General features: G+C 42.1%; 2 protein-coding genes across 2 annotated transcripts; both read right to left on the minus strand.

Annotated features, from left to right (window-relative positions):
* Window positions 1–1,272: 1,272 nt before the first annotated feature.
* Window positions 1,273–3,448, minus strand: LOC114240940 (uncharacterized). The gene is made up of 2 exons (XM_028171630.2): window positions 3,210–3,448; window positions 1,273–1,455 (listed from the first exon to the last, which is right to left on the minus strand). The coding sequence occupies exons 1-2, from the start codon at window positions 3,408–3,410 to the stop codon at window positions 1,315–1,317; spliced, it is 342 nt and encodes a 113-aa protein (XP_028027431.1). The 5' UTR covers window positions 3,411–3,448; the 3' UTR covers window positions 1,273–1,314.
* A 2,992-nt stretch (window positions 3,449–6,440) lies between these two features.
* LOC114240948 (uncharacterized) lies at window positions 6,441–17,471 on the minus strand. The gene is made up of 2 exons (XM_028171643.2): window positions 17,202–17,471; window positions 6,441–6,712 (listed from the first exon to the last, which is right to left on the minus strand). The coding sequence occupies exons 1-2, from the start codon at window positions 17,454–17,456 to the stop codon at window positions 6,572–6,574; spliced, it is 396 nt and encodes a 131-aa protein (XP_028027444.2). The 5' UTR covers window positions 17,457–17,471; the 3' UTR covers window positions 6,441–6,571.
* Between the last annotated feature and the right edge of the window lie 216 nt (window positions 17,472–17,687).

Here is a 17,687-nt window from a genome sequence, read left to right on the forward strand (position 1 = left end):
CCACGGTGTTTCCCGAGCGCTATGACATGTCCTTCTTCAAACGAGGCTTATGGAGAGTATTAAGCGGTAGGCAGCGGCTTGGCTCTGCCCCTGGCATTGCTGAAGTCCATGAGCGACGGTAACCACTCACCATCAGGTGGGCCGTGTGCTCGTCTGCCTAGAAGGGCAATAAAAAAAAAAAAAAAAGCTGTGTTGACGATACGGCCTATTGCATTTTTTTGGAATGAGTTCCTTAAAGTGCCTTTGTTTGTGGACCGAGTGGCTAGACCGAAAAAAGTAGCCTAAATTACTCCTTATATCATCAGCTACCTATCAGTGAAAGACTCGTCAAAATCGGTCCAGCCGTTCCAGAGATTAGCCGGAACAAACAGACAGACAAACAGACAGATAGACAAAATTTGTAAAAATGTTGTTTTGGTGTATGTACCGTATATATATTCACATGCATGTAGTAAAAAACGGTTATTTCAATATTACAAACGGACACTCCAATTTTATTTATATGTATAGATGACAACATATCTCATCAACTATTTAGATTGTCACGAACGCGTTCTAAGTACAGCTGTAGTCATAATAATAATTTTATAATAATAATTTATTTATGTCTCTCTTAAAGTTATTGTGGCGGGTAGCCATCTTACAACGCAACATATTTGATAGATGCCTGAATCTCGCTTACGACATCTTCAAGATAAAGCGCATATATACAAGTTCCGAACAACAACATTCGGCCCGTCGGTCTACGAGCAATATCACGCGCTCGGTGGAAGATCTTCCTTTCGTCGTTAATCCTTACAAACTGGTGCCTGCGACGAGATGTGAACACGCAACCTTCTGATTCATCATCAGCGCATCAAGAACTTCGGCTACCACAATCCTCGCATTCTCGCAGATAAAAGCAAGTACAAATACATATGGAAATTAACCTTATAATTTATTTTGTAAGCCTTTGAAAGAGCTGAAGTCTGTACTAGGTTCGAAGACCTGTATTACTGATCTCCAGGCTCCCTCCTTCTTGAGATAGATTAGGTTAGGTTAAGTCATGAATAGATGCTGCGGACTAATGTTGAGAGATCGTTAGGTGTTATCATTTAAGGTCATTATGCGTGTGAGTGTGTGTGTGTGTGTGTGTGTGTGAATGTGTGTGTATTTGTGTGTGTGTGTGAGTTTGTGTATATGTGGGCGTGTGCGCGCATGCATGTTGTGTTGTGTATGTGTGAGTGTCTGCATCTATGAGTGATTGAAATCCTAGAAAATAAAACATATTAATTAATCTGTTTGTTAAATATTTATTGATTGCTCAAACAATATTTAAACGTAGATGTAGACATCGTAATTAAGCTTGTTTCCGCGTTCGCTCTTCATACGGAGATTGACGAAAGTGAACCCGATTCCACCTTGAGTGATGTTAGCGGAAGCGGTGGTGTGAGTCTTATCATAGGCAAGAATTCCCTGAAAAAAAAAAAAACCAAGAATTTAGTGCGCTCACAATTCAAAAGTACGTTGTAAGTCGTCGTGGCCTAACGGATAAGACGTCCGGTGTATTCGTGTTGAGCGATGCACCGGTGTTCGAATCTCAGGCGGGTACCAATTTTCCTAATGAAATACGTACTCAACAAATGTTCACAATTGATTTCCACGGTGAAGGAATAACATCGTGTAATAAAAATGAAACCCGCAAAATTATAATTTGCGTAGTTACTGGTGGTAGGGCCTCTTGTGAGTCCGCGCGGGTGGGTACCACCACCCTGCCTATTTCTGAAGTGAAGCAGTAATGCGTTTCGGTTTGAAGGGTGGGGCAGCCGTTGTAACACTACTTGAGACCTTAGAACTTATATCTCGAGGTGGGTGGCGCATTTACGTTGTGGATGTCTATGGGCTCCAGTAACCACTTAAAATCAGGTGGGCTGTGAGCTCGTCCACCCATCTAAGCAATAAAAAAAACCGAAATATTGTTTCCAATATATGTATACAAATGTGTTTATCTATTTCACTATCGCACCGTCTGCTGTCGGTGCGCTCTTTATTCAAGCTGGGACCACTGCGCTTATCCACAGCACGTTTCCGTAGATCTTTTAACTACATACGTTCTGAAAACGGAATAGTTTTTGACTGTGAATTACAAGTACCCATGAATAAACAATTCTGGGTACCGCTGGGAAATCAGTATTTCTCGAAAAGATGACCCCTTCCTACTACGACTCAAAACTGCAATTTTACCATGCTTACCATTATTACACAAAAAGCAGCAATTATTTTTAACTAAATGAGCAGTCCAGTTCTTGATATCTAGATCCTAAAATCCGTGGACTGCAGTGGGAAAATATATCATTTGAAAATCACGATCAATCAAGCCCGTCTTGAGAGACTACATCGACCTTGAATGCATCAGTGTAAAGGCTAAATGTTTTTTTTTTTTTTTTGCTTAGATGGGTGGACGAGCTCACAGCCCACCTGGTGTTAAGTGGTTACTGGAGCCCATAGACATCTACAACGTAAACGCGCCACCCACCTCGAGATATAAGTTCTAAGGTCTCAGTATAGTTACAACGGCTGCCCCACCCTTCGAACCGAAACGCATTACTGCTTTACGGCGGAAATAGGCGGAGTGGTGGTACCTACCCGTGCGGACTCCCAAGAGGTCTTACCACCAGTGATTACGCAAATTATAATTTTGCGGGTTTGATTTTTATTACACGATATATAGGTACTACTTGCATAGTATATACTTTAAAATATGAAATACTAGATAATATCTTATATTTATATGATTTAAAGGAAATGCATTAATTTCTGCTTCAAAATATTTTGTATTCACAACTACCTATCATTAGTTTAATAAACATAGCTATCAGAAAAAATGAAATATTTAATATTGCCTGAATCCCTCTAACTACACTTTCTTTTTTTTTGTTTCTACCTATTCTACTAACTTCGAGGGGTTATTCTAGATTTTCCGAATTAGTAGGTCAGCTCACGGAGCTCAAACCTGATGACGTTGCTAACACGAACCCTAGCAAGAATCGTGATTCGCAGAATCTACCACCGGATCGGAAACGCGACCCACTGAGAAGATCCGGTGAGAAACTCAGTGGGCTGTGTCTGTGGGTTAATTTCAAGGTAAGCTTACATATACAACATCAAAAAACTCGGCATAAATAACTGCATGTAATGTTGCGAACAGAATTAATAGTAGGTACACTAACCTGAATGGACTTGCCAATGGTGGATGGCACCTGGGGTAGAACGTAATGAAGGTTCTCAACCCTTTTGCGGAATAATTTGGAGTCGTACTTAGCGTTGTGATGGTAGACCATAGGTCTATTGATATTGGTACCGACGAATAGGTGACCGCATTCTACGATCACCACAGCGGCGAGGACTAATATAATGATTTGCAGTTTCATTGTCGAAATTACTCTGAACGATTGTGATTTGCGAGGAGGTTGCTCCCATTAAATATGATTTGGTCTATGGAATTCAAATGTAGGTAGTATAGTAAACTTGCAGTTGGTTAACATGTTGCAACTATGATTGTCATGGCGCCGCAATTCCAAGGAGTATCCCTGCAACCTTCCGAGAGTATCGGGATACTTGGGGTCGACATTTCGAGCGATGTCCAATTTCGGAGTCATTTGGAAGGCAAAGCCAAGTTGGCGTCCAAAATGCTGGGAGTCCTTAACTGAGCGAAGCGTTACTTCACGCCTGGACAAAGACTTTTGCTTTATAAAGCATAAGTCTGGCCTCACGTGAAGTACTGCTCCCATCTCTGGGCCGGGGCTCCCAAATACTAGCTTCTTCCATTTGACTCCATACAGGAGAGGGCCGTTCGGATTGTCGATAATCCCATTTTCACGGATCGTTTGGAAGCTCTGGGTCTGCGGAGTGACTTCGGTTCCCTCTGTATTTTGTACCATATGTTCCATGGGAAGAATGAGGAATTGTTCGAGATGATACCATCATCTCGTTTTTACCATCGCACCGTCCGCCACCGGAGTAAAGTTCATCCATACTACCTGGAGCCACTGGGTCATCCACAGTGTGTTTCAAGAGGTATTTTTTGTCACGTATCATCTGGCTATGAAACGAGGCTTGTGGAGAGTATTAAGTAGGCATCGGCTTGGCTCTGCCCCTGGCGTTGCTGAAGTCGATGGGTGACGGTAAACACTCACCATCAGGAGGGCCGTATGCTCGTCTGCCTACAAGGGCAATAAAATAAAAAAAATAAAAAGCGTATTTCATTGGAAAAAATGGTACCCGCCTCGTCGTGTGCTCGTCTGAAAAAAAAACTGTGATTCATGATAACTGGGAATTGGAAACAAATCACGCACGGTCAACCGACCCCAAATTAGGATTCCCTGCGTTTTGGTTTCAGACACTGACCTAAATACTTAAATACGTATAAATACATACGTAACTCCACAGACCCTGCTACCGAACCATACTGACTGAAAGATCTATGTTAACACACCGATTACATCTACACTTCGCACACAGCACTTAGGGTTAATTAAGATTTTTTCATATAGCTTAGATGGGTGGACGAGCTCACAGCCCACCTGATGTTAAGTGGTTACTGGAGCCCATGGACATCTACAACGTAAATGCGCCACCCACCTTGAGATATAAGTTCTTAGATCTCAGTATAGATACAACGGCTACCCCACCCTTCAAACCGAAACGCATTACTGCTTCACGGCAGAAATAGGCAGGGCGGTGGTACCTACCCGCGCGGACTCACAAGAGGTCCTACCACCAGTACACCACCATGGCTTTCTGCCGTGAAGCAGTAATGCGTTTCGGTTTGAAGGGTGGAACAGCCGTTGTAACTATACTGAGACCTTAGAGCTTATATCTCAAGATGGGTGGCGCATTTACGTTGTAGATGTCCACGGGCTCCAATAACCGCTTAACACTAGGTGGGTTGTGAGCTCATCCACCCATCTAAGCTATATGAAAAAATCTTAGTTAACCCTAAGTGCTGTGTGCGAAGTGTAGATGTAATCGGTGTGTTAACATAGATCTTTCAGTCAGTATGGTTCGGTAGCAGGGTCTGTGGAGTTATCTTAGTGATTCGGACACCCTTGTCGTGTTTTCCAGCATTTACACTGTGGCTCGATCAGGTAATAAAATTGAAAACGTTAGGCATTTTAAAATGATAATTAGCTTCGTTTTCATTAAGTTTATCTTTTAATGACTTCATTAACAAAATATTTTTCACAATGATTTCACCAATTATACATAGGTCGAAACAATGGCGGATATTTTAATAAGTAAAATTTATTTTCAATAAGTGTATTAATTCTGTCAGATATAAATGCTTGTAGTCTGAGCCATAGAAGCAGCTTAATCTTAGCTCATTTACTGTTTAATTCAGCTGCTAAAAGAACTAAAAACATCATAAAAATAGTGCTTTAAATCAGAAGCAGCTCGAATATGCTATTTTTAAGAAAGAAAAAAAAATAACGTTTTACATATCTGTGTGCTATCTTGATTTTAATTACAATAATTAATAAATTAACTAGGAGATGTATGGAAATGGTAGTGCAAGGTAGAGGGGGAAGAGGTCGACCGAAGAAGACATGGATGGAGTGTGTGAATGACGATATGAGAGAGAGAGGAGTGAGTGTTGAGATGACGGCTGATAGAAGAGAATGGAAGAGAAAAATTAGCTGTGCCGACCCCACATAGTGGGATAAGGTGGAGAAAAAGAAGAAGAATTAATAAATTGCTATTGTTCGAGATTATCTCTTTTAACAAGCGGGAGGTCCCATCATCGACTTAGAGTTCATCTATATTACTGCATTTATTCAAAGAGCGTTTCCAGAGATCTTTTTTGCTAAATACTATCCGGTAGAATTACTCCCACGGTGTTTCTTGAGCACTATGAGGTCTCCTTCTAGAAATCTGATTCGAGCTAACTCCTAAGCGATGGGTAGCGGCTTGTGCCCCTGGTATATCTGACGTCCACGGCGACACTGACCATTAAGTAGACCGTATGGTCAACTGTCTATGAGGCCATATACGGTAGGCAGCGGCTTGGCTCTGCCCCTGGCATTGCTGAAGTCCATGGGCGACGGTAACCACTCACCATCAGGTGGGCCGTATGCTCGTCTGCCTACAAGGGCAATAAAAAAAAAAAAAAAGAGGCCACAAAAATTTATATTAACACTTGAAAGACACTTACTGGTGGTAGGACCTCTTGTGAGTCCGTGCGGGTAGCTACCACCACCCTGCCTATTTCTGCTGTGAAGCAGTAATGCGTTTCGGTTTGAAGGGTGGGGCAGCCGTCGTAACTGTACTTGAGACCTTAGAACTTATATCTCAAAGGTGGGTGGCGCATTTACGTGGCTCCAGTAACCACTTAACACCAGGTGGGCTGTGAGCTCGTCCACCCATCAAAGCATTAAAAAATAAATAAATAAAACACCCTAAAATTTGGTGAACTAATTTCTTTACTAATTTTAATATTAAATTTTAAAAATCTTAATCATGGATAATAAAAGAAATTCCGATCTCAACGTATCGCGACGGTAGTTCGAAATCGAAATAAGTCTAGATTAAGTAATCAAGCGTATATATAAATCTCATAGTTGATTTCGTTTCCCCTGTCGCTCTTCATGCGTATCTTGACTCTGTTGTAGCCTATTCCTCCTTCAGTTATGTTGGCGGTTGCTCCGGAACGCGTCCGATCGTAGGCCAGAATGCCCTGCAACAAAATGGACCGCATCACTCAGAAGCTTAACTTTGCTTAGGGTCATACTGTTCGCTAGAAATAAAAATAATTATTATCGATTCTGCTATACTTCTTTACCAATACCAAAACTCAAGCAGTTCTTGAAAATGGTAATGTTAAGCTCTACTATTTTTTTTATTGTAAAGGTGGGTGGACGATCTCACGGCCCACCTAATACTAAGTGGTTACCGGAGCTCATAGACATGTCCAACGTAAATGCCGCCACCTACTTTCAGATATGAGTTCTAAGGTCTCGGTATAGTGCAAGGTACGCTCTAAGGCAGTGATTATCAAACTTATTTCTTTTACCGCCCCCTTTGAAAATCAATTCTTTTTCAGCGCCCCCCATTTTTTATACACCCCTAAAACTTTAAAACCACAATTTCATTAATTTAATTAATAAATGTTGTATTAATTTTAGTAAATGTAGTACATATATATTTGTAGATGCTATTATTGTTTCTTCATATTATTATATGTCCGTATATTGCTACAGAGCGTGTATTTACAAATTTGCAAAGTAAAAATGAATTCTTCTCATCAATATGTTTGTTTAAATTCAGAATTACCAAAATAAATTGCTAGTTCACTGTACTATTACTATGCTAATTTATTAGAAAGAAACTATTTTTGTTGAATATCTTTCTCATTAATATAAGATTCTCATCATAAGATAATTAAAAATTTATATTTCGACTAGTAAATAATACTGCTAACAATAATAACTTATTAAACTACGAATAAGCTACACGTGGAAGTCGTAGAGGATTTCATTTATCTGGGCTCCGTCATAGCTAGTAATGGATCCTCCGAAAAGGACCTCAGAAGGCGAATCAGTATGGCAAAGAGAGCTATGTCCCAAATGGACCGTGTTTGGGTGTCATTTTTCTCTACGGCGCAGAGACTTGGACCCTCAAGAAAGCCGACCGCCAACGCATCGACGCGTTTGAGATGTGGTGCTGGAGGAAAATGCTCGGGATTCGTTGGACAGAACACAGAACCAACGAATCCGTTCTTACCGAGCTCAAGATTCCAATGCACCTCCGCACTGCATGCGCGCGGAGGAGTTTCGAGATCTTTGGACATATCGCCAGAAAGACAGGTGACAATCTGGAAAAGCTGCTGGTAACAGGCAAGGTATGCGGGAGAAGGCACAGAGGCAGAAATCCAATGCGCTGGTCGGACCAAATACGCTCCACTCTCAATACCTCAGCCCACGTTACTATCCACACAGGACAGGCAGGAATGGCGCAAAATGATGCAGGAGAAAGTTATTAGAGGAGGCCACGACCCTCAGCACTGAGGATTATCGACGCAAGAAGGAAGGAAACTACGAAAAATAAATTAATATCATTTCGTATCATAGATAAATATGGGTAATTTTTCATAGAATTTTAGTTTATAATTTAGAACTGGTTCAAACAAAAACCGCCGCCTAAGTCAGCGTTTTTATTATTTGTAATAATTAATATCTATACTAATATTATAAAGAGGAAAGATTTGTTTGTTTGTATCCAATAGGCTCCGAAACTACTAAACCGATTTGAAAAATTCTTTCACTATTTGGAAGCTTCACTATTCCCGAGTGACATAGGCTATATTCTGTTTTGGAAAAAATTTGGTATCCTTACTAAAATTCCAATAACCCAAGATGTAAAAAAAATTACCTAAAATATTATTTACGTCGCGTGCCCTACGAAAACTATTGATGATAGAATAAAATAATGTACTACGACTTTGTAAAAAACATTATTATTTACAAAAAGTGTCGCGACAGCATATGTCTAACTATTATAGTTATGCCGCAATAAGTGTTCTTTTATTTAAAAAAATGCCCCTGGTAAGACACGGAGTGCCCCCCTATCTTCGCCGACTGGTGGCTTCCTACTTGGAGGACAGGTCGGTCACGTGTACTGAGCACGGTGGGATCGTGCACAGGCTCCCGGTCGTGCGCGGTGTTCCACGGGGGTCGGTGCTCGGCCCCCTTTTGTGGAATATTGGGTATGACTGGGTACTGAGAGGTGCCCTCCTCCCGGGCCTAAGCGTAATCTGTTACACAGACGACACGCTGGTCATGTCCCGGGGGGGGGGGGTTTTGCTGAGTTTGTTCGTCTTGCCACCGCTGGGGTGGCGCATGTCATCGGCAAAATCAGGAGATTAGGCCTCGACATGACACTCAGTAAAACCGAGGCCATGTGGTTCCACAGGCCGCGGAGAGTGCCACCTGTAGATGCCCATATCGTGGTTGGAGGCGTCCGTATCGGGTCGGGGTGCAGTTGAAGTACCTCGGCCTCATTCTGGACAGTCGTTGGACCTTCCGTGTTCACTTTCAGAACCTGGTCCCTCGTTTGTTGGGGGTGGCCGGTGTGTTAAGCCGGCTTCTTCCCAACATCGGGGGGCCTGACCAGGTGACGCGCCTTATACGAGGCGCCCGCGTGGGGCCAGTCACTGGCCGTGGGGATAGCGAAGTTGCTGCAACGTCCGCAACGCACCATCGCGGTCAAGATCATCCGTGGTTATCGCACCATCTCTTTCGAGGCGGCGTGTGTACTGGCTGGGACGCCGCCTTGGGTCCTGGAGGCGTAGGCGCCCGCCGCTGACTATCAGTGGCGGGCTAACCTTCGTGCCTGGGGCGTGGCGCGTCCCAGCCCCGGTGTGGTCAGAGCGCGGAGGGCCCAAACTCGGCGGTCCGTGCTGGAGTCATGGTCCAGGCGGCTGGTCGATCCTTCGGCTGGTCGTAGGACCGTCGAGGCGATTCGCCCGGTTCTTGTGAATTGGGTGAATCGTGACAGAGGACGCCTCACTTTCCGGCTCACGCAGGTACTCACTGGGCATGGTTGCTTCGGTGAGTTTCTGCACCGGATCGGAGCCGAGCCGACGGCAGAGTGCCACCATTGTGGTTGCGACTTGGACACGGCAGAGTGCCACCATTGTGGTTGCGACTTGGACACGGCAGAGCATACGCTCGTCGCCTGCCCCGCATGGGAGGGGCGGCGGCGTGTCCTCGTCGCAAAAATAGGAAACGACTTGTCGTTGCCGAGTGTTCTGGCATCGATGCTCGGTGACGACGAGTCGTGAAAGGTGATGCTCGACTTCTGCGAGTGCACCATATCGCTAAAGGAGGCGGCGGGGCGCGTGAGAGATGCACAGGCCCGCCGCCATCGAGCGGGGTCCAGGGAGGCGAATCTCGCCCAAGCCCTGGCCCTCTAAGTGTTTCGGATCTCCCTCACATGTCGGCCTGGGGACCGGCGAAGGGGGCCTAAGAAGACGACGTGCAAGCTGATCTGCACACGTTTTACGCATGAGTATCCGGGTGATGGAAGGCCGGCTATCCTCAACCCACGCTGGTTCTGACCCATACCGTAGGATAGACCATTCTAACCGGCGCCATCTAGGCGGGCTTCGGACAGCCTGCCGACCGAGAGGGCTGGTGGTCGTGGCGCCGACGACCACCAGTCCGGCGTCCCGAGGGGGAAGGTGATGGGAGAGATGTGTTCCGCACTAAACGCTTCACTTTCCCCCCTTTGCCTTTTCATGAGCTCTGTCTCATGCGAGGTTTGGATGCTGGTTTTTGAGCGACAAGAGGTTTTAGTCGGTTCGACTCCGACATGCCTCGCCCTCCATCCCCAGTGAAGGGCGGAAGTCGGGCGATTTCCTCTTGACAAAAAAAAACGTGTGGCACTCGGGAACTGCGGCGGTAAAGCTATTGCATAGCATTTTTTATCAACTTATGAAATTATAATTAGACAATGATAATTTAATATTATAACAATAATAAAACAAGACCACGCTATATTAAACCTTAATAAAGGCAAAACCTTAACTGTCCCCTTCACACTCATAAGCTAAACCGCGCGAGAGAGAGATGGGCAGACTTTTCATGATGCGCATGCAGTGTGACGTCACGCCACGCGCTTATTCACAAACACTACACAAGCGCGACGTGTGAATGTGTTGAACGCGAGCTACATGGTAGGCGGAGTGAGGGATGTTAGATTTTTTCGTTACGGAATTTCATGATTCGGTCGCCGCGCTCAAGGCCCGCGATAAAAGCTATGCAATAGCTTAAAAATGTATGAACTTGTAATAAAATTTCCTTGGCTATACTATTTGTATCTGGCTGGTTTTGGTATCATTAAAAGTTTAAGTTCGAAAGAAGATATTTCCAAATTTTAATTAAAATTAGGAAGATATGTGATTTTATTTATTTTTCGTACTGTCAAGATGAGTGAATCTAATGAAGATATTCGATACATTTCAAAATTTTACTACAAAAAAGGTGAAAAAAGCAACGCAAGCCGTGAAAAAATATTGCGATGTTTATGGACCTAGTGCAGTGTCTGTGAGAGTAGCACAAAGGACAATGCCTATTTTCTATGGCCGTTTGGGCCCCTAAAAAAAGTTGTCGGGTGATGATGATTTTAACTTAATTTGATAGACAAAGAAATATCGTTTCATATTCAGAAAACGATTTTTATATTCTCACCCAGGTTTAAGAGAAATCTGTTTTTTTCTGCAGCTAAAATTAAGTTGTTAATTGTTTTCTTCGAAATCAATAATCGCTCTCATCATTATTTACAGTATTAAATAAGTTAATTGTGGTTAATGTTGCTAGAAATAAGCCCTTACGTACATTATATTATTACTATATCCTCATAATAATAATAAAATGAAATGAACTCCGGAAGCCGGCAACCATATTGTTGTTGTTTTTTTTTTAAATTCGCCAACAAGCAGGCAAAGAGCGTAGCCTATACAGCCTAGTCTGTCATAGTTATATTTTTTATATATTTTTTATGTTAATAAAAATCCGGTGTATTTCTTTTTGTTGCTTTTTGGGAGTTTTGACGTCAACTTGATGAATAGCACATTGAGTGAGCGTGAATTTCCCCAGACCTTTTATCTTGAAAAAAAAAAACAGTCACTGCTATGTTAGCCACAGTTTTATTCCAATGCCTCAATAATCGTCAACAACGATTATTGACATTTAATACACAAAACAACACCCAATTTGTATATTATACATCACAATAAGCTATTAAAAAAACATAAAATAAAACTTCAAGTGACGCTTCACTCGGGTTGCTGCCAAAACTCTCTGATCATATATAATAAGAATAGAGTAATGGTAGGCCATTGAGATTTTTACTAATGGAATCATTAATATCTAAAAATATTAAATAATTCATGGTTTTAAGTAATAATTATTATTACAATACATAAATATTGAATTGAACAACAATAAACTAGAAAGTAAAAAGAAGTATGAATTATAACCATTAGCAGTTGGCCCACTTTTGGGCATTGTCCTTTGGTTTAAGCGTTTTCAGTCCGAAAATTTTGATGTCAAAAATGCACGTCGCTCTGGTCGCCCTATTACGGATAAAATCGATACCATTTTTGAAAAAGTGGGGCAAGATCGGCATATCAGTAGTTACGACGTAACTGAAGAACTGGGAATTGACCACAAAATAGTTATGGCGCATTTGAAAAAAACTGGGTACACAAAAAAGCTCACTGAAAGAAACCTAATGAACCGTGTACTCATTTGTGATTCTTTATTACGACGTAATGAAACCGAACCATTTTTGAAGAAGCTGATAACTGGTGATGAAAAGTGGATCACGTACGACAAGAACGTATGAGAAAGGTTGTGGTCAAAGGCCGGTCAGGCTTCACAGACTCTTGCAAAACCCGGGTTAACGCGCAACAAGGTGATGCTGTGTGTGTGGTGGGATTGGAAGGGCATTATACATTATGAGCTGTTACCACCAGGCAGGACCATCGATTCTGAACTCTACTGCGAACAACTGATGAGATTAAAGCAAGAAGTTGAGAGAAAGCGGCCGGAATTAATCAACAGAAGGTGTGTGGTTTTTTATCACGATAACGCTAGACCTCACACATCTTTGGCCACTCAGCAAACATTAAGAGAGCTTGGCTGGGAGGTGTTAACGCATCCGCCGTATAGTCCTGACCTTGCACCTTCAGATTTCTACCTGTTTGGGTCTCTTCAGAATTCTTTAGGCAGTGTCAGGTTAACATCACGAGAGGACTGCCAAAACCAATTGTCGCGGTATTTTGATTAGAAGCCCCAAATTTTCTATAGCAATGGGATCATGTCCCTACCTACAAGATGGCAAAAAGTTATCGAACAAAATGGTACCGACATACTTTAGTTAAATGTGAATAAACTATATTAAAAAATGTTGTGAATGTTCTTAAAAAATGCGAAGAAACTTTTTCCCCAACCTATTATTATATAGAAATAAAATAGTAAACAATGTTTACAATAAGTGAGCTGTTTAGGCTTACTATACTATTTGACATTGGACGGTAATGGGTAAATTAAGTATATGAAATTACAAATTTTACAGCGCCCCCCTAACCCACATCAACGCCCCCCATTTTTTCCTGGGCCCCTTAACGCCCCCCTCTAGGTTTCAAACGCCCCCAGGGGGGCGCTATCGCCCACTTTGAGAAAGACTGCTCTAAGGTATCCTCCACGTTATTAATAGGTAGGTTAATGTAATTGTTTAATGTATTATATTGTGAATATATATTTTTTCCTTACATTATACGTTAGATTAGTTTTCGTTATCGTGTTGTTTTGTCGTAATTGTAAGGAACGTTGTTATACAAATTCAACACTATATGTCTTGTTTTGTCGTGCGCATATAACGTATGCTGCAAGCTAGATTTGGTTTCTTTTTATTTCTGTTTTTTATGTATCTTTAGCTTGTGATGTGTATTGTGAGCCTAATAAAATAAACAAATAAATATTATCATAGATAGGTCTATTGCCCGTCGAGCAGTATTGGTCGATATTACCATTCCTCATGACGAGAACCTCGTGAAGACAGGTAAAGATAAATCAAAAACTTTTTAGACCTTGCCCACGAGACTACCGCCATGTGGCACCTTTATTTAACCATCATTGCTCTGATAGTTCTGTTCTGCTTCGACCGCATCTTTAATCAGCTGGACTACCGTTACGGGCCTGGTACAGAAAGCGGTTATACTCTATACGGCGGATATTGTGAGGAGGTTTCCCACTCAGGAGTCCTAAACCACCGTTGGATTGTAGAAATCGCCACACACGGCAGTCTGCTCTTTATACTTTTTTTCAGCCGCTAAATATGTATTCAATTGAGATTTAGACTTAGATTTTAGGTTTCAAGACGTTTGACAGCATTCATCTTATGATGTCTATGGCGACCAGTTGTTTCTTTACACCACCTGGGCTGTAAGGTCATTTACTTGTCTATGCGAAAAATAATAATGGACTAATCGAATCATCAATAAAAATACCTAAGGCTATGTAATTCTACGCTGATCTTTAAGTCGTCAATGTTTTTAATCTAAGAAACAGCAATGAAATTTTCCTAACAAAATTTACCTTAATTTCCAGTTTCAGACAACAGAGAGAAATGTCGAAATTTTATTCGTAAAATAACAAATTCTTATTTTTAAAACTACACCAAAATAAACACCAATTCAGTTATTATAATTGATTGAATTTATTTATACAAGTGTTTCCACATGAAAGAGTAATTATTCGCTTTCATTATATTACAATAATATCTTTTGTGAGTGAGTTTGGCAAAAATTAATTACGAGTTATTGTTGAATAGTAAATATGAATTGAAATTATTTTTGAGACTCCGCATACGACAAAACGTACAATATCTATGTACGTCCAAAATATCGACGCAACATAGGACTCGCAAAAATGGCGCTGACTCCTATTTAGTTGAGATGGAATGTTATAATTTAGTAAATTTCAGAAAGAACAAGCCGACAAACAAAAACATTGAGCTAAAAAATGATGATTAATCAAATACACCATTTTCTTTTTAATGCAGACACAGCTTCGTTAAGCTCTCGTAAAATACAAATATCCTTTTTTCCTTATGTATTCGCTGGTAGCCTACGGGGCTTTGTATGCTCGATCGGGTAGGTTGAGCTCATCAAGCCTGAGAGAATTTGCTAACACTAGCCCTAGCAAGAATTCCGTGGATATCACACCGTCTCCTTCGAGGCGGCGTGTGTGTTGGCGGGGACGCCGCTATGGGAGCTGGAGGCGGAGTCGCTCGCTGCCGACTATCGGTGGTGCAGCGAGCTTCGTGCTTTGGGAGTGGCGCGTCTCCCTAATAGTGAGTTGCGGGCGCGGAAGGCCCATTCTCGGCGATCCGTGATCGAGTCGTGGTCGAGGCGGTTGGCCAACCCCACGTGGAGTCTACGGACTGTCGAGGCGGTTTACCTGGTCTTTGATGACTGGGTGAATCGTGGCCGAGGATGCCTCACCTTCCATCTGGTGTAGGAGATAAATGGGCACGGATGCTTCGGGAAGTACCTGCACCGGATAGGAGCTGAGCCGACGACGAGGTGCCACCATTGTAGATACGACCTGGACACGGCGGAGCATACGCTCGCTGTGTACCCCGCTTGGGAGGTGCAGCGCCGTGTCCTTGTCGCAAAGATAGGACCAGACTTGTCGCTGCCTGGCGTCTTGGCGTCGATGCTTGGCAGTGACGAGTCTTGGGAAGCTATGCTCGACTTCTGCGAGTGCACCATCTCGCAGAAAGAGGCGGCGGGGCGAGTGAGGCAAAGCTTTCCTCACTACGCAGAAATCCGCCGCCGCCGAGCAGGGGGTCGGGACCGGGGACCCGTCCGTAACCCGCCCCCCTAAGAGCTTCGGGTTCCACTCGCTTTGTGCGGGGAAGTGCTCGGCACGCTCGCCCGTAATACGAAACCGGTCGATGGTAGACCGCGTTCCTCCGACCGCTCCGGAGGAGGTGCAGCGCGGCGCCATTAATGCTGGCTCTTGGCCCGTCGACCGAGGGATCCGGCGATTTTCTCCTGTGGAAAAAAAAGCTCTAGCAAGAGTGTTTCATAGAATCTACCACCGGATCGTAATCGCTACTCACCTAGTAGATCCAGTGAGGAATTCAGTGGGCTATGGATATGGGTTAGTTCGCTCATCGAAGAGCTTGATGTGCCTAAAAGCACTGAGAGTGGATCTGGGGGATCCAAGAAGAGATATTCCGGGCAATGGTGACTTTACGTTGCCCCGTCGCCTGGGTCTCATATGTAATTAGCGGTGGCCACGATATGAGAATTGTCGTGTCGCGCCGCTTTTTCGAAGTAGCATTGTGACGCTACATGAGACACGGTTTCCAAAAACTCAACAACGACCTGGTGCTTAACGAGAAGCCAACTTTTGAAAAAAAAATCCATGTCGCTTACTTAAGCGATAATAGGCATTTTTTAATAAACTTGAAAATCGACAACCCTGTTCGCATTATTGAGTACTGTTAACATAAATTTCACACTTATCCAGTGATTTTTTTAATGATTTAAGTTTTAAATTAAAAAACCTTCGTGCTTACTGAGCAATGAGCAAGAATAATGCTCATGTGAACATTGGCCCCGAGAATAACACTTCATTCTTTCTTGTTAACCTCTGCTGGGATGTAGGGCTCGAATCAAATTCCTCAATTTGCGTAAGAATAACAAAGATGACGTTTTTTTGATTACTTGATTTATTAATACAAACTAGTGGTCCTGCAGTAGTTGAAATTCGACTATAATTAATTGAATTTATAAGTTTCAACATTATTATGGTTCTAGTGTTACAGATTTCGACAAAACTACACTATAGACAAATGCTCTTAATATTAAAGATAAACAATTCTAGCCTATTCTCAATTTGACTACAGACAGACTTTAAGCAATATCAAAATTTTGACAATAAACAAAGAGTATATGTGTGTGTGTCAAATACATGGTAGTGTGTGTAATGTTTTCTTTATTGATTTGTTGTATCTTTTATGCATTATTTTAAAAAAAATTAGCATTGTGCACTTCTTCTCTATATTCTCTATAAGTGTGGAAAATTTCATACTCCTCCGTCCGCGCAATTTCGTAAAAAGGGATACAAAGTTTTTGCTTCACGTATTAATATATAGATTTACTTTAAATCCGACAGCGTCCGCGACCAGTGATATTGAATTATTACAATAATACAGTTTAATGGACTAATTACTCTAAAGTATGAGAGCACACATGACAGACTGATGACTCTCTTTTATCTCTTATCGCAAAGTTATCCGTTTTGGTTTCAAGATGCCTATTTCTGCCGTGAAGCAGTAATGCGTTTCGGTTTGAAGGGTAGGGCAGCCGTTCTAACTATACTGAGATCTTAGAGCTTATATCTTAAGGTGGGTGGCGCATTTATGTTGTAGATGTCTATGGGCTCCAGTAACTACTTAACACCAGGTGGGCTGTGAGCTTGTCCATCCATCTAAGCAATAAAAAATAAAAAATAAATGGATTAGAGCATTCGCTATTTCTATTACAATTGAGATATGTCCTCAAAGTAGACGGTGACTGTGTCCGCGTGCACGACTGCTCATCTGTGCTCACAAAAGAAAAAAAAAACTTTCAAAACCATACATACCTGTATAACTGAATTCCCGCTTTTTGGAATAGTGTAGTTCATAAATTCTATTCTTTTCCTGAACGTTAGGGCGCTGTAGGTTGCATTGGTCTTGTACACGAGTGGTCTCATTACACTTGTGCCCACAAACGTATGACTGCATTCACGGAAATCAAAAAAAATTATTAAAAATAATAAAATTATGGCTCTCATTATGAAAGACGACCGCTCTGTCTTCGTTTTCGTAATGAACTTTAGTATAAAGACATAAACCATTAAAGCGTATGTACATTAATATCTATAAAACAAAAATGTAAAAGATGTCTGTGTGTGTTTTTTCTTAATTACTTATTAATTACATGTGCGCTCGTTCGGGCGACCCATATGATGTAAACCGGTTAAGCTTAAGCTCATGGGCATCGTAACGCGAATGCCACTGCTTTGAGGCATGAGGTCGAAGTCTCGATTGTTTAATATAAATGCTGTAGTATACTTTATTGCGAAAAT

This window comes from Bombyx mandarina, chromosome 21, assembly GCF_030267445.1.
Source record: "Bombyx mandarina strain Sakado chromosome 21, ASM3026744v2".
NCBI classification, from domain to species: domain Eukaryota; kingdom Metazoa; phylum Arthropoda; class Insecta; order Lepidoptera; family Bombycidae; genus Bombyx; species Bombyx mandarina.

Bases quoted from the DNA above. Each gene is read 5' to 3' on its own strand.
- LOC114240940 (XM_028171630.2), bottom strand. From the start codon at position 3,410: ATGAAACTGCAAATCATTATATTAGTCCTCGCCGCTGTGGTGATCGTA. The intron at 1,456-3,209 runs GTTAGTGTACCT...TTTTTTTTTCAG, and splicing joins CCATTGGCAAGTCCATTCAG to GGAATTCTTGCCTATGATAA.
- LOC114240948 (XM_028171643.2), bottom strand. From the start codon at position 17,456: ATGGTTTATGTCTTTATACTAAAGTTCATTACGAAAACGAAGACAGAG. The intron at 6,713-17,201 runs GTATGTATGGTT...ATTTTGTTGCAG, and splicing joins GCGGGAATTCAGTTATACAG to GGCATTCTGGCCTACGATCG.